A 15,892-nucleotide genomic window follows, 5' to 3' on the forward strand; every position below is an offset into this window, starting at 1 on the left:
GCTCATGGTGACAGTTCCATTCCAAGTCATCTCGTTCCGGGGTCAGCTCAGCAGTGTGTGGAGGAAGGTAGGCGACAGTCAAGGAGAGAGGATGTCACCATCTCCAGCTGTGCCAAGCCCTTACCTCTTCATGCCATGACGCTCCGAAGGCACACCAGAGCCACCAAGGTCGGCTTCGCTGTCCTTGCCCAATCAATGGCTGCGCACCGCTCACCAGGTGCTCTGACAGCTCCAAGGTTCCCGGAGTTCGGAGGTGGCTCCATCAGCTCCATGGGGCTCCAGGTTGGCAGCGGTGTTAGTGACGCGGCTGGAGTGAGCACAGACTCGGGCAAATACTGACATGCCATGTGAGGTGGTACCCAGCAGGTGCTGTCAAGAGAAATAGTAGGCAGTGGGAGGGGGAAAGCTAACATGTATTAAGCTTCTATTGTGTTCTGGGTATTTACGGTCATTTAATCCTCACTGTGACGTTGTTGTCATCTCCATTAGACAAATGCAGACAGACCTTCAAATCGGCTCAGCAACGTCTCCAAGCCGTGCATTCAGGAAACGGGAGAACGAAAACCCCACTCCAGATGCACCTGACGGCCAACCCCACAGGCCAAGAGTTCCCGCGGCCGGCACTGCTGCTCCTGCCTAAGCCCCCCGTCTTCCCGGCTGATAGAGCCGCGGCTGCACTGAGGCAGTGGTGTGCCCAGCACCAGGTGGCCCGGGGGGTTAGTAGCATCTACCATCCTCTGCAGTCGCCTCCAGCTCCTGGGCCTGAGGCCTGAGCTGCAGCTCAGACTCCGCCTCCTCACAGAGACCGTCTTACAGGCGGTCAGTGAGCCGCAGACCCTCGCCATGACAGCACCCCAGTCGTTCTGCCGGTGACACCAAGTCTCGCAGAGTGAGCTGGGAGACCTCCACGTAGAGCCTGTTTCCACTGGAAATGCATGACAGATCTCCCCTCCTCCGAAAAACCAAAACACAAAAAACCAACGACCTACAAGAGACTCCGTGAGTCTTTTATGAGGTTTGTAGTCGATTCAAATTTCACGGGTCCACACCCAAAGCTCTTTCATATTATCAACCTTTTACCTCTCAGGAAGTTCTAGCAATATCAAGACAGCCAAAGGAAATTTCTGAAAGTTTAGTTAAATATGGGGTATTTCTATACTAGCCCACCCCACTTAATTTGCAAGAAAATCTTCCCTACAACGGAAAAAAGAAGTGTATTCCAGTCAAGAAGATAAAATGCTGTTGCTGTGTTCGTTCCAGGAGGGCAGAGCTGCATCTCCCTGGGGGAGACCGGCTGGCACGAGGGTCGTCTAGGGTGTTTCAACTTCGGCCCTGTTCACAGCGGGGGCCAGACGACTCTTTGTGGAGGGCTGTCCTGTGCAACGTGGAATTGTGAGCAGCATGCCTGGCCCTGCCCGCTAGATGCCAGGAGCACTCTCTCTGTTTTGACAACCAAAAACGCCTTCAGATATTGCCACCTGTCTCTTGGAGGGCGCGACCGCCACTGGGGAAGAACCCCGGCAAAGGCTGATCAACGGGAGGGACCTATTCCTTACATGGCTACATTAAACCTGGCAGCACCTCGGAACACGCCAGTGAAGTAAGAAGGACTGGTCCACGTTCCGAGAGCAAATCCTCCCCAGTAAGTTAGGGAGATGGCCACTGAAACGGCCGGCGGTTTCTCACAGGCAGGCCCATCTCCAGGCCGTCAAGAAACCCACTTCACAGAGGATTTCCCTCCCGGCTGGTTCCAGGATTGTGCAGCAGAATCCCCTCAAGGCCCATGTCCCTGACCTCAGTTCCTCTCGCTGGCACGGGAGCTGCAAAGAGCCTGCCTTCGCACTCTTGCTCCTTCATGCCCCTCGCTGTCCAGCCCAGGGGGCAGGGAACTCCTTCAGGCTCCCAATTCATTTCACTGCTCACTTTTGAAGCCCCCTCTTCTCAGAATAATTGTCTTCGCATGGCAGTTGCTGTCGAACAGGTTCTAGCAATTCAGTAGAGAATCTCACGAACTTCACAGAGCATTTGGGGAGACTTGTCTGGAATCCAGCTCTGGACGTGTCCGGGGCGCGGGCTCAGCACGTTCCATAGTCGAAGGCTGCAATCACAGGGACCCTCAGCTTCCACCCAGGCTGAGCTCCGGAAACTGCAAAACTGGAGTGGATCCTACAGGTTACCAGGCAAACGTGAGTGCCTTTCTGGGCTCTTCCAACCCTGTATGAACGAATTCCAACGGCTCTGAGTAAATTCTGAGTCTCTCAGAACCACGCCCTTTCACCTCAATGATAACCAATGGTAGAAAACACTGATTTACTCATAAATACATATTAAGTCACCGGCTACCAGCAATTGGAGTTTCCATTATTAAACAGAGAGTAAAACAACATTCATTCATTCATTCATTCAAATGCTCCAGAGGGCAGGGAATTTTGTCTGTTGCTCAGCACTTGTTTGTTGAATGACTTCTTGCCCGCTCTGTTTGGGGTGCTGGCATTAGTGCTAAGAACACGGTGGTGAGCAGCACGGGCACAGCCCCGGCCCAGGGAGGTTACAGTCCAGCCCAGGAGCAAGAGAACGAAGAAATAAACAAAACCACTCAGACTGTGGTCAGAGCTCAGACGCAGAGAAACGGGAGTGGAAGCAGCTCAGCTCCAGTGGGGTGGTCCTCCCTGAGGACACGCCCGCCCAGCTGAGACGTGAAGAGAGGAGCTGGCCTGGAAAGATTTTCAGGGGCCCACACACACACGTGTACCCACACCCCCCCACAAACATACACACATAAATACACATGTGCACAGGCAGATATGAACACATACACACACACACACCCTTTGCTTCAAGGGAGCATCTCAGGCCTGAGGGAAAAGACGTTCACACAGTTGTGTTCACCGTAACACAGGGGTAAATGTGAAAGACGACCTCAAATTATTGATGATTTTAGGCGTGACAGGAAAGCAAAGCCTTGATTCCTGGGCTTACCCCTGGACTTACTCCCAAATGTATTTAGGGCAAAAACCACTTTATGATTAAAATACCACCCGGAAAAGTAACTTTACTGTTGTCAACTATTCTGTATCTGAAGCGACACCGAGCAGTGGGCTCGCTCTGCTTGCCTGGATCTGAACCAATTAATCATGAGTTAGACGGAGAAAAGAAGTTTAATTAGATTAGCCGGCTAATCGGAAGACGGGTGACTAATGTCTCAAAAACGCATCTTCCAGGATTACAGAATCTTGAGCCAGTTATTTAGGGAAAATGGGCCGTGAGGAGGGGTCCAGGGATGTTGGTCTCCAGGCATGACAGGCTCCGGGCATCACGTTGTTCCATTCTTCCGTCAGCTGGCATGGACACCTTGTAGGTATGTTTCCCACCTGTGGTCAGCCTGCTCCTGGAGAGAAACTCATAGCACCAAGTTTAAATTTATCAAACTATCGGGGAGTACACACATAAGTGGAGGCCACAAAACAGGAGAGCACGTGAATTTTCTAAAGTAGCTGCAGAGCAGCAAGAAGTCACACAGAGGAGGGGCCGGGGCGTGAAACAAGATGGCCTCACTTATGCTCACTTACAAAACTACTCTACTTTCCTCCCCTTTTCCCAGTGAAACACTTGGGTTTACCATGTGAAACCACGTACATACTGTGTCTCGTTATGAACGCGTCATAAACACAATCGTGTGTCTAAAGCTCCAGTTCTTACACGAGGACTGCCAATCGCAGTACCCACCAGGGATAAGGTAAACCTGCGTTTCCTGTATTTAGCGCTGTCTTTAGGATTTAAAAAGAAGTGGATGTGTGCAGGTCAACGCCCGCTCCACCAGCCAGGCAGCGTGCGCTCATCCTGTCCGCTGGCTGAGGACCGGCCGGGCTGGGTGCCCAGGAGAACCCCGCAGGATACAGGGGGCCGTGAACCCCACAGAGGGCGTTCTGCCTGCATGTCGTCAGATGACTCGCCCAGCTGCAGGCAAGGAAGTGACGGGGGGCAGGACAGCACAGATGACAAGAGTGAAGAGGTGGTGGCGGTGGGGCGGCCGTCCAGGCCTCGGGCTGCAGGGCCAGGCCTGATGGGTGGAAGGCCGCGTTCGGAGAAGGGGGGTAGCCCCCTGGCGGCCCCTGCCAGGCTGGAGGTGGCGGCCGCGGTGCTGTGAGGGCCCCAGGAGGAGGGGCTGCGGCTGACAGTGGGAGATGAGGGGTGTGGGGCGGGCTCAGCAGAGATGAGGCCTTGGGTCTCAGCCCTGGTGCCCTGAGCAATGGGCGGTGAGTGTAGAGCGCTGGGGACCAGCCGGAGCGCGTCCACGCGGGGCACAGGCCTCTCTCCCCGTCCCTCGCTCCCTCTCTGGCCACCGTCGGATGGTCTTTCTCAGGGACTTTTACCATCGGCTTCATTTCTTGGCCGTGCTGCGCCCTGAGCACACCCCGGGGGCAGAGCTCTCTGGGGCCTGAGGTGATGCTCCCACAGGTCACGTGAGGTGTTTCAGACCGTCACAGACACCTGTGGCCAGAGAGGCCCTGCCAGGGACTGCAAAGAGGGTCTTGGGGGCCAAGAGATGCCATCAGGTCAACAGGCTGTCCTTCTGCCGTGGACAGGTCAACAACCTAGATGGTCGATGAACCAGTCGGGCCACGCACAGTCCGTCGTGAGCCACCATGCAGGGACGTCTCAGCACTGGAAACCTGATCCCACGCAGCAGCTGCCAGCACGGGACAAACCCGGGCTAAGCAGTCCAACCCCACAGTCCGCGCCGCGGGGAGGGGCTCGGGGCCCCCTCCATCAGTAAAGGTGGCCCTCAGTTAAAAGGATGGGCTCTTTCGTCCTGGAAACTGGCTCTCTGGGAAATGCTTGTGCCTGAACCCAGGGAAGGAGAGGGGAGGGCGGAAGGGGCTCTGGAAGGAGGAAACCAGTGCTGAGCGTCCACCACACGCGACGGGGCTCGGAGTTGCCCGACTCCTGGTGGCTGCCACCCGGGAGGCGCCTGTGAGAGGCTTCCCAAGGGCTTTGGGTCCTTATTATGCAAGTTGAGATGATGCAATCCGGAGAAAGACCTGGAAGGGCTACAGGTGCTGCATTCCCAAAGAGCTGCGGGGTGTCTGGGGAGGAAGTAAATGGCCACCAAGGGGGCTGGGTGAGAGTGAGGGGTGACCCTTCAGGGGCAGCGCTCGGGGCTGGTGCCCGGAGGGGCTCTGGGTGGGAGATGGAGGAGGGAAAGGCAGGCAGGGGAGTCTTAAGAAGAATTGCTGGGCGGCATGAAAGTGACCTCTCCCTTGTCATTCTTCTAAGTGACTATGATAAAGACTCACATTGGGTTCTGTCTATTTGGGGAGGCTGTATGTTTTTTAATTTAATATGCACTCGCCCCTCTTCAAGCACTCAGCGCCCCCATCCGGCAGCTCACACACACTTAGCCTGTGCCAGTTCTGTGTCGTCCTCGCCTTGGTGCTGGGTGAACGTGCCCAGACGCCCTTCCCATCAAATCCTGTAAAACCCAGCTCCACGCCCACTGACGGGGGCCGCCCAGCCCCGGCCTTGCTCAGGGCTCAGCCTGCGAGTAGCAGAGCACAGAGCTGCTCACTCGCTCTTCGCGGAACCCAGCGCAGCCTCCAGGAGAGCACAGCAGCAACACCAGCTCGAAGCAGCACCGTCAGAGGCCCTGCAGACTCCGTGAATTACGTTGCCTCACGCAGTCCTCACAGTGACCTGAGAGGTGACCCGGGAAAATGCCCGATCTACAGATGAGGAGCCCAAGGCACAGAAACTTTGTCCAAAGCCCCCAGACTGATAAATCAGCAGAGTCTGGATTCAAACCGTACGAGGTCTCTTTTATATCAAAGCCTTCGGGCTTAACTAAACTCGACTGCCATGGCGTTAACCAAAATAGTGTAGCAGGAGTCTGAGTTAATCAAAAATCTCAATTATGGATTATAGCAAAAGGAAATCTGGTTTTTTTCCCCTAGTTTTAAGCACATACAGAACCAGATTACACAAATGCTACCTGGTAAGATTCCTGTTTGGGTGGATTGCTTTCATTTCGTTTCAATAAATGTGTGTTAGTAACTCATAGAAATAGTTCTTACCCACTAACGTTTAACTGACATGCCATTTTCCTGCTGAATAGCACTGTCGCCGGCTGGTACGGCTGTCACATTGAATGTTACTCGATTCTTTCAAAGGTCTTACGATTATAAAGCTTCCATTCAAAGTCTTTTTTTTTAAGGAAGATTAGCCCTGAGCTAACTGCTGCCAATCCTCCCCTTTTCGCTGAGGAAGATTGGCCCTGAGCTAACATCCATGCCCATCTTCCTCCAGTTCATATGTGGGACGCCTGCCACAGCATGGCTTGCCAAGCAGTGCCATGTCCACACCTGGGATCCGAACCAGCGAGCCCCAGGCCACCAAAGCGGAACGTGTGCACTTAACCGCTGTGCCACCGAGCTGGCTCCACCTTCTATTTTTATGGGATGGACTCCTCTGGGTACCTCATATGAGTGAAATCACACAGCATTCGTCTTTCTGTCACTGGCTTGTTTCACTGAGCACATGTTTTCAGGGTTCATCCATGTTGTAGCGGGTGTCAGAATTTCCTTCCTTTTCAGGGCTGAATAATAGTCCATTGTCCAAACACATGCATTTTGTTTATCCATGCATCCATCAATGGACAGTCGGCTATTGTGAAAAATGCTGCTGTGAACATGAGCGTACGATCCCTCTCTGAGACTCTGCTTTCACTTCTTTTCCACATATACCCTGAGGTGGGATTCCCGGATCATACGGTCATTCTATTTTTAGTTTTTTGAGGAACTACCATATTATTTTCCTTCTACAGTATTTTTAAATTGTGCTTTTTTCAAAATTTTATTTCTAAGAATTTTTTCATGTTCTTAGAATATTTCTTTGTTTTTTTTTTTTTTTTAAATTAGCGCCCTGCTCTTTTCATGGGTGTTATGTCATCCAACAGCAGGCACAGTATCCAGGACACAGATTATCGAGCAGGCGACTGGGGTTCAAATCTCGTCTCCACTACCTACTAGCTTGTTCACGTTCCATCACCTCCTGGTCCCCCAGCTCCCTCAGCCATCGATGGGAATGAGTCCCTACGTTTCAGGGTTGCCGGGAGGATTGGATGAGCTGACAGTGCCATGGCCAGCACACGTGCGCTCTTGTGAACTCTGAATGTACGGCAGTATAATTCGTTATGCTTCTCTGCTGTTCTATCCATCGTTCTTGCTTCTTGATTTCTTTTTTTCTGCTTATTCCCACTCCATCTTTTGTCTAAGAGCCTTTCTCAAGGGTTTGGTTATCGTCAGCTACCCGCTTGTATTTAGGGGCTGGCATTAGAGGGCTGAGGGGAAGTCCTGTATGGGTGGGGTTTGTCGACTGGTATGACCCGCCTCCAGGACGAGGACCCCTCCTGCTCTGGTGGAACTGTGTGTCTGTGAGAGCAGGGTCCTGTCTGTCAGCCCGGACTCCCCACACTGAGAACACTGGGAGCTCCGTAAACATTTGATGTCACTATTTACTCTGTCTGAGCCTCAGTTTTCTCATCTGAAAATTGGAGGTAAAAATACTTATGTGCCAGGAGTTGTGAGCAGAGACAGGTGAAGCGCACGGCACAGCGCTTAGAATTTAGCAGGTAAGTCTTAGATGATAACAGGTGGCAATCATTATATCATTACCATCCCAAGGGAGGACATCAGGGCACTGCTGCATGACCATTTGTGGTCACCTCGAGCCACACTAAATATAGGAGCAAAGCACAGGTCCTGTCGAGAGGCTGGTTATTACAGGGCCAATCGACAAAGCGGGCGAGAGCTCGGATGCCAGCCCTCGACCTGCACCGTGTGGAAGGGCCCCAGCCGTGGTGACACTGCAGCAGCGGCTCTGTGCACACCAGTCCTTGGCATCTCGGCTCTTGCTCATTCAGTCTGTTAGAAGCAATTTAGCAGAAGGACCGTGGAGGCATCCAGCCTCCCCCAACCCCGGACGCTGTCTGAGAGCAGGCAGGCTGTTAGGCTGTTTCTTTTGGAACAGAGTTTCTAAAAGTAATAGAGGTCCATAGTTAAAAAAAAATCAACAGTACAGGAGGGTGTACATGGAAAAGTCGGCATCCTGATGACCCTCGGACCTCGGGGCAGACCCCTGGAGATAACCCTGCTCCACACTGCAGATCCTCCTGTGTGTACAGCAGACGTAGGCGTGGTTTTTCAAACGGGATCATAAAAAACTGGTCTGAAACTCGCTTTGTTTACTTCACTTATCCTGACACCTTTGCACATCAGTATACGTAGATGAGCCCCTCGTTTTTAACAACGCCTCTATTCTTTAAGATAACATGATAGATAAGCCCCAGATGGGATAGCTTAACAAAGGTGAAGTTTCTCATTTACCAAAATCCAACTGGTAGCAGGGAGTGTGTGTGGGGTGTTCTGACGCTGGCACCTGTTCAGGGACCCAGGATGACCAAGGCCCTGCCAACTTCAACATGAGACTTCCAAGGTGGCTTCTAAGGTCACCCTGGCTGTCCACATCCAGGCAGCAGATGGGGAAAGAGTGTGGAGGAAGGCAAGGTTTGTTCTAAATGAGCCAGGCCTAGTGGTGACATCCGTCACTTCTACCCACATTCTGTTGGCCAGAATTAGACTCCCTGCCCTAGACCAGTACCAGGAAGTGTCCTGGCTGGACAGCGGCTTCCCACAACTCGACACTTGGGAGTGGAGCACAGACCTCCGACGGGCAGGGAGCCACATCTGACGCCGACGCCACGGAGGAAGAAGCCCTCGTTCATCGCAGCTTTAGGAGGCTGGTTTTCCTCCTCTTTCTTTGATTTTCTACTTGTCTTTTGTGAAAGGGAAATTTTTAAACTATTACCTGGCAAGAATGAAGAAAGAAGAAGACGGGCCCCTGTCGTGTGTGTCCCCTGGTTCAGGTTGCACGTGAGGGGAGGCGCTATCAAGGTGAAGCCTTTAAGGGGCGCAGATCTCAGACCCCGTTATGCCTCTACAGACATTTCCTAAAGAAACCGGGGGGCAGCTGTTCACGCTGGACGTGTGAGGATATTTATAATAGTGACACGTTGTAAGCCACCCTACGCCCAACAATGAGAGCTGTTCAAATTACGGTGCATCCATACAATGGAACACCATGCAGGTGTTTAAAACAGTTGCATGGATACCCGCAAACGAAAATATGTTAGGATAAAAAATAAGACTCCTAAACAGCGTAAATAATGTTTTTTAAACAAATTGATTACTTGTGGCAAGAACACTGGAGGCCGTTCATTGAAGCGTTTCCAGGTCCATCGCTGGTGGTACGACTGGGGTTTTTCACCGGCTCCTCTTACACCCTTATGTGACGTCTCAAGGTTTTATCATTAGAAAAAAACAGTGAAGCTATTTTCAACTTAAAGAAACAAACACAAAAATGTCGATAAGGAATTTGGGGCTTCGGCGATGGGAACAAGTGTTTGAGTCAGACCCAGCCTCCGGGCCCCCACTGGACCGGGGGGCCTGTCACCCGACACTCAAGTCACTATCAGGAGCACTTTTCTCTGTTGACGTGACTGGCTTTTGTCACGCAGCCGCCAGGTTATAACGGGAGGGGAAGGCAGGCGCAAGGCAGCCAGCGGCAGCCCGTGGCCAGTGGGCTGGGGCACGCCAGGCCTCTGGCCTCGGAATGGGGAACACCATCAGGGCCCTGGTGGCCTTCGTCCCTGCCGAGCGCTGCCAGAACTACGTGGTGGGAGACCTCCGGGAGATGCCGCTGGACAGGACGGTGGACCTGAGTGGGTGCCAGCTCCGCCGCTTCCCCCTGCTCGTGGGCTCCTTCCGGGGGCTGGTCAAGCTCTACCTGAGTGACAACCACCTCAGCAGCCTGCCTCCGGAGCTGGGGCAGCTGCAGAACCTGCAGGTGCTAGCCCTGGACTTCAACCACTTCAAGGCCCTGCCCCAGGTGGTGTGCACCTTGAAACAGCTCTGCATCCTCTACCTGGGCAACAACAAACTCTGCGACCTCCCGCGGGAGCTGAGTCTGCTCCAGAATCTCCGGACCCTGTGGGTGGAGGCCAACTACCTCACCCAGCTGCCGGACGTGGTCTGCGAGCTGAGCCTCCTCCGGACCCTGCACGCCGGCTCCAATGCCCTGCGTCTGCTGCCGGCCCAGCTGCGGCGCCTCCGCGAGCTCAGGACCATCTGGCTCTCAGGCAACCTGCTGACCGACTTCCCGCCCGTGCTGCTGCACATGCCCTTCCTGGAGGTGATCGACGTGGACTGGAACAGCATCCGCTACTTCCCCAGCCTGGCCCACCTGTCCAGTCTGAAGCTGGTCATCTACGACCACAATCCTTGCAGGAACGCACCTAAGGTGGCCAAAGGCGTGCGGCGTGTGGGCAGGTGGGCGGAGGAGACGCCGGAGCCAGACCCCAGGAAGGCCCGGCGCTATGCACTGGCCCAGGAGGACAGCCAGGATGCACAGGCCCCCACCCTCCTCCACTTCCGCCCACCCACTCCTGAGGAGCTCCACGTGTAGGTCGATGCCAAGGACCCAACTCCAGCATCTTCCAGAGCCCTCTCTGTGGCTCTGTGAGCCTGGGTGTCTCCGCCAGCGGGGGCTGACGGAGTCAGACAAAAAGCCTAAGCCACATCAGAAGGAAATGTTGCTGGCAACAACATCTCTCCCCAGGGAAGCTGTGTGCTGGAGGAAGCAGGACACAGGACGACCTCTTGGCAAGATCAGCCTCTCCAAGCAGGTACTTGAAACCCCGAGGGGCGGGCAGGGCTGAAAAGCACACCAGCAGGGGCTCGTCGTGAGGCTTTGAGCTCCTCAAATAAGGGATCTGAACAGAACCCACTCAAGTTCAGGGGGCCCGTCCCCAGCCCCTCGTGGGGTCTATCTTCTTACTACAAACGACCATAAACAGTATGAAAAATTGCCAGTTCAGGCCACTTAAAAAGGACATTTCTATTGAGTCGGTCAGCCAGACTCCACACTCCGCTGTTGCCAAGGCCCAGGATGCTTTCCCCTGCATTTGGCGACTGCTGAGAAGATGACCCCCCTGCCAGAAGAAGGCCTCCTGGTGCCCAGCTGCCGCTTTAAACCAACAGCAACACTCACTGGTTTAGCTCATCTTCCCTCAAAGCTTTGAGCCGAGGGCTGCTCCCCACTGTCTCCAGTCAGGCACCCTCAGCATCTAGAAGGCTGACCTTTGGCAGTGTGGCCTCATGATGAGCAGGCCCGAGAGAGCGTAATCCTGCACTCCGTGGAGCAGAGCCCTGTTTACACTGATGAACCAGAGCTGACGCGAGTCCTTCTGGGGAGGGAAACCGCATTTCCAGGATCACAGTGGGTTGAGGGTAGCAGGTGGGAAGCCGGTTCACCTGGACGGAGCACCTGGAAACATGAGCCGCAGGCCTGGGCACAGGAGGCCCGGCCACGTTGGCATCAGCGCCTCTGCTTTCGCGGTGACTCGCTTTGGTTTTTGTAGGTAGGGCCTTTCGACGGTCTGCGTGTAAACGCAGGTATTCTGGTCGTTCCTTTTTTGAAGTGTGTAAATCGTGACCTTCTCCTCTTCCCGTGAATACATCAACTTTAAAGAAACGGCTGTCAGTGGGTGACTTAACAACACAATCCTTTATGTTCTTGAACATTTTCAGCAATCAAAGACACAAAAGGTGTCATCTTGGCTAATACTGCATTTAGCTTAAAAAAGTACTTTCCAAGGCCAGCCCAGTGGCATAGTGGTTGGGTTCACATGCTCCACTTTGGTGGCCCAGGGTTCACGGGTTTGGATCCTGGGCACAGACCTACCCACCGCTTACCAAGCCATGCTGTGGCGGCCCTCCCACGTCCAAAACAGAGGAAGACGGGCACAGACGTTACCTCAGGGCCAATCTTTCTCACCAAAAGAAAAAAAGTACTTTTGCCATAAAAGCATCTTAACCCAGCCAAGATTGGTTCTAAAATGACACTACACATGGACTCTTTTCCTACCACAAATACTTCTTGCTAAACCAGAAGAATTTCACGGGATCACACGGTGGTCTCTCCCTGGTGCCACCTCCCAGTGTGTAGAGTACCCGCTGAGCAGGCTGCCAAAGGGTCCCTTCACCCATCAGATGTACCAGGTTGTCAAACATTTAACTCCTTTAGTAACAAGTCCAGAGCTCTATCAGGCAGCCAGGATTTACAGCCTATTCTCATTCCTAATGACTATCTAAACTATACTCAGTCGATGCTGGACACTTTCTGTCAACAGGCCGGCACTCGGAGCCGTATGCACAGCCAGCCTTACACGGGCTGCGACCTTCTTTTGACCCAGCCCTCCCCTCCCAGCTCAGCAGGTCACCTTTTCCAGAGCAGCCGCAGGCTACAGCCCTAAAACTGAGTGAAGCTGACTGACCTAGACAGAGGGCTCACCTAACGAGCGAATGGGTCTGATTCCAATGTCAAATTACCAACATTTTGGCACACAGTCAAGCTGTTTTCTTCTAAAGTAATCAACATACAACCAATAAACATTTCCCAAATAAAATGGTTATGTGTTCCCCACTGATTTTGCTGTCCAGAATTGTTTTCACTATAGGGTTTCAATCAATTTTACAAGGTAACTATGTAAATGCTTATTTACATTTCCATAATCCTGATGTTTTCTTGCAATTCTGACATAATTAGAAAGCTAAAAAGGGGAAAATTTTGAAGCACCACATGTGGCTTTCCCACTCATGATTTTACAAGTCCAAAACCCAAAGTGCTGTGCACCAGAGGAAAATCTCTTCCAGAAGTTCACACAGGATTTCAACTTCCATAAATACACAGGACGCCAATTAAACCTTTAACACGGATCCTGTGGAAACGAACCAAAGTGTTGTCTTAAAATGTAACATCGCTAAGTTTGTAATTTCACTTAAAAAGTGGGCTTGTGCCCTAAAAATCATCTAGACTCAAGCTTTAACTGACAGCACGCACCACACACAGCAACCCAGAGGCGGCAGCAGGCCGGCGAGGGCATGGCCCCTCAGACCACCCGAGTTCACGTCCCAGCTTCACCGTCCACAGGCCAGTTAGCATCTGTGGCCTCGGTTTCCTCCTCAGTAAATGGGAAGTGTCCCTCTGGGGGCACTGCAAGGACTAAACAAGCTGCCGCGTACAAAGGGCAGACAGCAGTGCCTGGCAGGGCAGCCAGCCTCACGCATCACGTCCTGTGAAGTGTTAGCCACACAGCACAGTCCCCACATCTACCCCACAATCAGTACAGTTCCTCGCTTGAGGTTAGAAACGTCAACGGCAACAGAACAGAAAAGCTTTGCCTCTCAGTAAAATTTTCAACAACAGTCCCTATAGTCTTGAATATAAGAAATACAACTTCAATGTGGTCCCATGCTTCCGGCCACCTAAACAGGCAATCACAGCACGATGACCAAAGATTCCCTAATCAAATTTCTGAATGAATACACTTGGCCCTTTTCCTATGTTATTCTAGAATTTGCAAAATCGCCAGGTCTTTGAAAACGTGAGCTTATTCCTTGGCACTAAACTCATATGCGTCATGGGGCAGGAGGCACGGGACTGAAGACACGGGTGTGTCCGTGGACACTTTACTCTCTGCCTTTTGTCACTGTAAAAAAATGCATACAGCTTGTACTCTCACTCCTGTAGAAAGGATGTTTTCGCCACTGAGAAACAACTAAGTTCACAGGCTTCTCTGTCTCTGGACCGTCCGTTCTGGGGAACAGAACCAGAGGACACTGATCTTTGAATCCCCAGTGCCCCGTATGATTGCACCACGTTACCTGAACTTCAGAGACTTTGTCACGCACCTAGGCCACAGGACGCGGGGACAGACTGACACACGGAGCTGCAGGTCAGGTACTGCCCTAACGGTCTCATGTAGGTTAATTCACGTTGTCTCTTCAATACCCCTTTGAAAGGGGGGTTGCGTACTGCTCACAATTTAAAAATGAGGCATCTGCAATCAGGTTAGACTTTCTTCCTCACATTGAGAATCTGAAATGTTCTACAGGAATTCTGGATTTAAGAAAGGGTGAGTCCTTCGTCCTCTTCTGTTCTATTCATGCTCTAATCCACTGCAGGAGGCACAAGGCTGACTTCAGAAGGACCCCATACAAGAGCATTCTGTTGGCTTTTATCCTGCGTGCTGGCAGGAAACTGCATTCACCCACCCGGCTACACGCAGGGACTTTCACGAAGGAATTGCCACCAGACAGGATTAAAGGGGAACAGAATCAAGGCAATACTCAGGCGCCCAGACACGAGCCAGAGCAGCAGCTGTCACCACCCACGAGGCAGAATGAACAGGGAACAGAGACGTTACCCAAATCCAGTCAAAGCCGTGGCGGTGGGTCCTGCAGGGAGGCAGCCACTCCCGGAGCCGAGGAGCAAAAGGGGGAAGAAAACACCAATTCCCCCTCCCCACAGCCTGCTAGTTACACAGCAGGAAGCCACGCCCAGGGAGCATTCCTGCCCAGGGAGCAGGGGACCCCAGGAGTGGATCCTGGGGATCCGGGCTCGAGAAGAGCAAGACCCCAGCCTTCTTCAGAGAACCGGAGGCTGCCAGCACAGCTCTCCATGCAGGAATGACAACGTACTTTGCGAATGTCTATCTCCATGTCACGTCTTGTGAAAATGCAGACACACTGCCTCCGTGTTCGCTGTTTCTGAGTTAGAAGAAACTCCATCCCAAAGCTTACACAGGGATGCGAGGGGCCTAGGCCGGTACTTCATCTCTGAAACTCAAAAGACCTTAAAATGTGTGAACTGGGGCTATTCTAGGTTTATGACAACAAAACCTGTAAGAGTTTCAAATAGTATGAATTCAAAGAGGGAAGGGGCAGAGGTGTGGTCTTGGATGTAACGATGAATCTCCATGTTTCTGCCTCTTTTTAGACAAACTTCAACGCTTACTGGCGTAACCTTTTTAAGTCCTTGGAGAAAAGGGCCCGAATCCACTCAGGTGAAGAGCCCACGCAGACTGTCTGCCCCTCACATGCTTAAACCCACCTGCCCCAAAACCTCTGGGCCATCTGCTCACTGGCTCCACCTACCTGAGTTGTGGGATGAAAAGTGATGTTGTGTGTGATAAAGTACTTTAAACAAAAGGACTACACAACCAATGGTATTGCTATTAATGTTTCTAATAATACTGTGACCAAGAAAACCCAATTTTTCAGTTTTAATAGTTTCTGCAAAATAAAAATGCAGAGAGAAACCATTACACAAAAACAAAACAGGGCGGTTTATCAGTGTGGCTTTGAAAACCCTTTTGCTCCTCTGTGGGAATCAAGTGTCTCTCCAAGATGCCAGCAGACACCCAGTAAACTCGTAACTTACTGGTGGGCTTCCCTGTTTCTTTTCTTGTGCACTCTGCAATACACTGATGTATTAACAACCTCCAAACCTAAATTCACGTTTAAACCCTCAAACTCAGTACATACTTACACACATTTTCATTCTCTCTCGAGAATCCATTTGCCAAAACCAAGAAGCCCTGACATGACAACCAGCCACAATCCTCAGCCTGGCCACATCACTCTACCCTGTGAGAGGAGGACCCTGCAGAGCACCAGAGGTGCCTCATGCAGCTCGAAACCAACGTCAATACAACCCTTCAAACTGGAAGGAACACAAACCACCATAATTTTTTCCCATGTAAGGCAGTACTTAGACCACACACAATTAAATGAGCACTAAAGGTTATGGCACTTTCACGAAACAAAATTAAATGGTTAATAAAAGTTATGTAGAACTGAGAACCAAAAGATGAGTGTATGTTTCCCACGTGACAGACTTATATTGATCAAGACAATCACTTTGCAGGGGCCGGCCCCACGGTGTAGTGGTGAGGTTAGCATGCTCCCCTTTGGCGGCCCGGGTTTGCGGGTCAGGA

The 15,892-nt window shown here is 52.1% G+C and overlaps 1 protein-coding gene across 1 annotated transcript; it reads left to right on the forward strand.

Moving 5' to 3' along the window:
• The first annotated feature begins 9,588 nt into the window (after positions 1 to 9,588).
• On the forward strand, positions 9,589 to 11,586 carry LRRC10 (leucine rich repeat containing 10). Its single transcript, XM_046680897.1, has one exon. The coding sequence runs from the start codon at positions 9,667 to 9,669 to the stop codon at positions 10,516 to 10,518; it is 852 nt and encodes a 283-aa protein (XP_046536853.1). The 5' UTR covers positions 9,589 to 9,666; the 3' UTR covers positions 10,519 to 11,586.
• Positions 11,587 to 15,892: the final 4,306 nt, after the last annotated feature.

This window comes from Equus quagga, chromosome 1, assembly GCF_021613505.1.
Source record: "Equus quagga isolate Etosha38 chromosome 1, UCLA_HA_Equagga_1.0, whole genome shotgun sequence".
Classification (NCBI taxonomy): domain Eukaryota; kingdom Metazoa; phylum Chordata; class Mammalia; order Perissodactyla; family Equidae; genus Equus; species Equus quagga.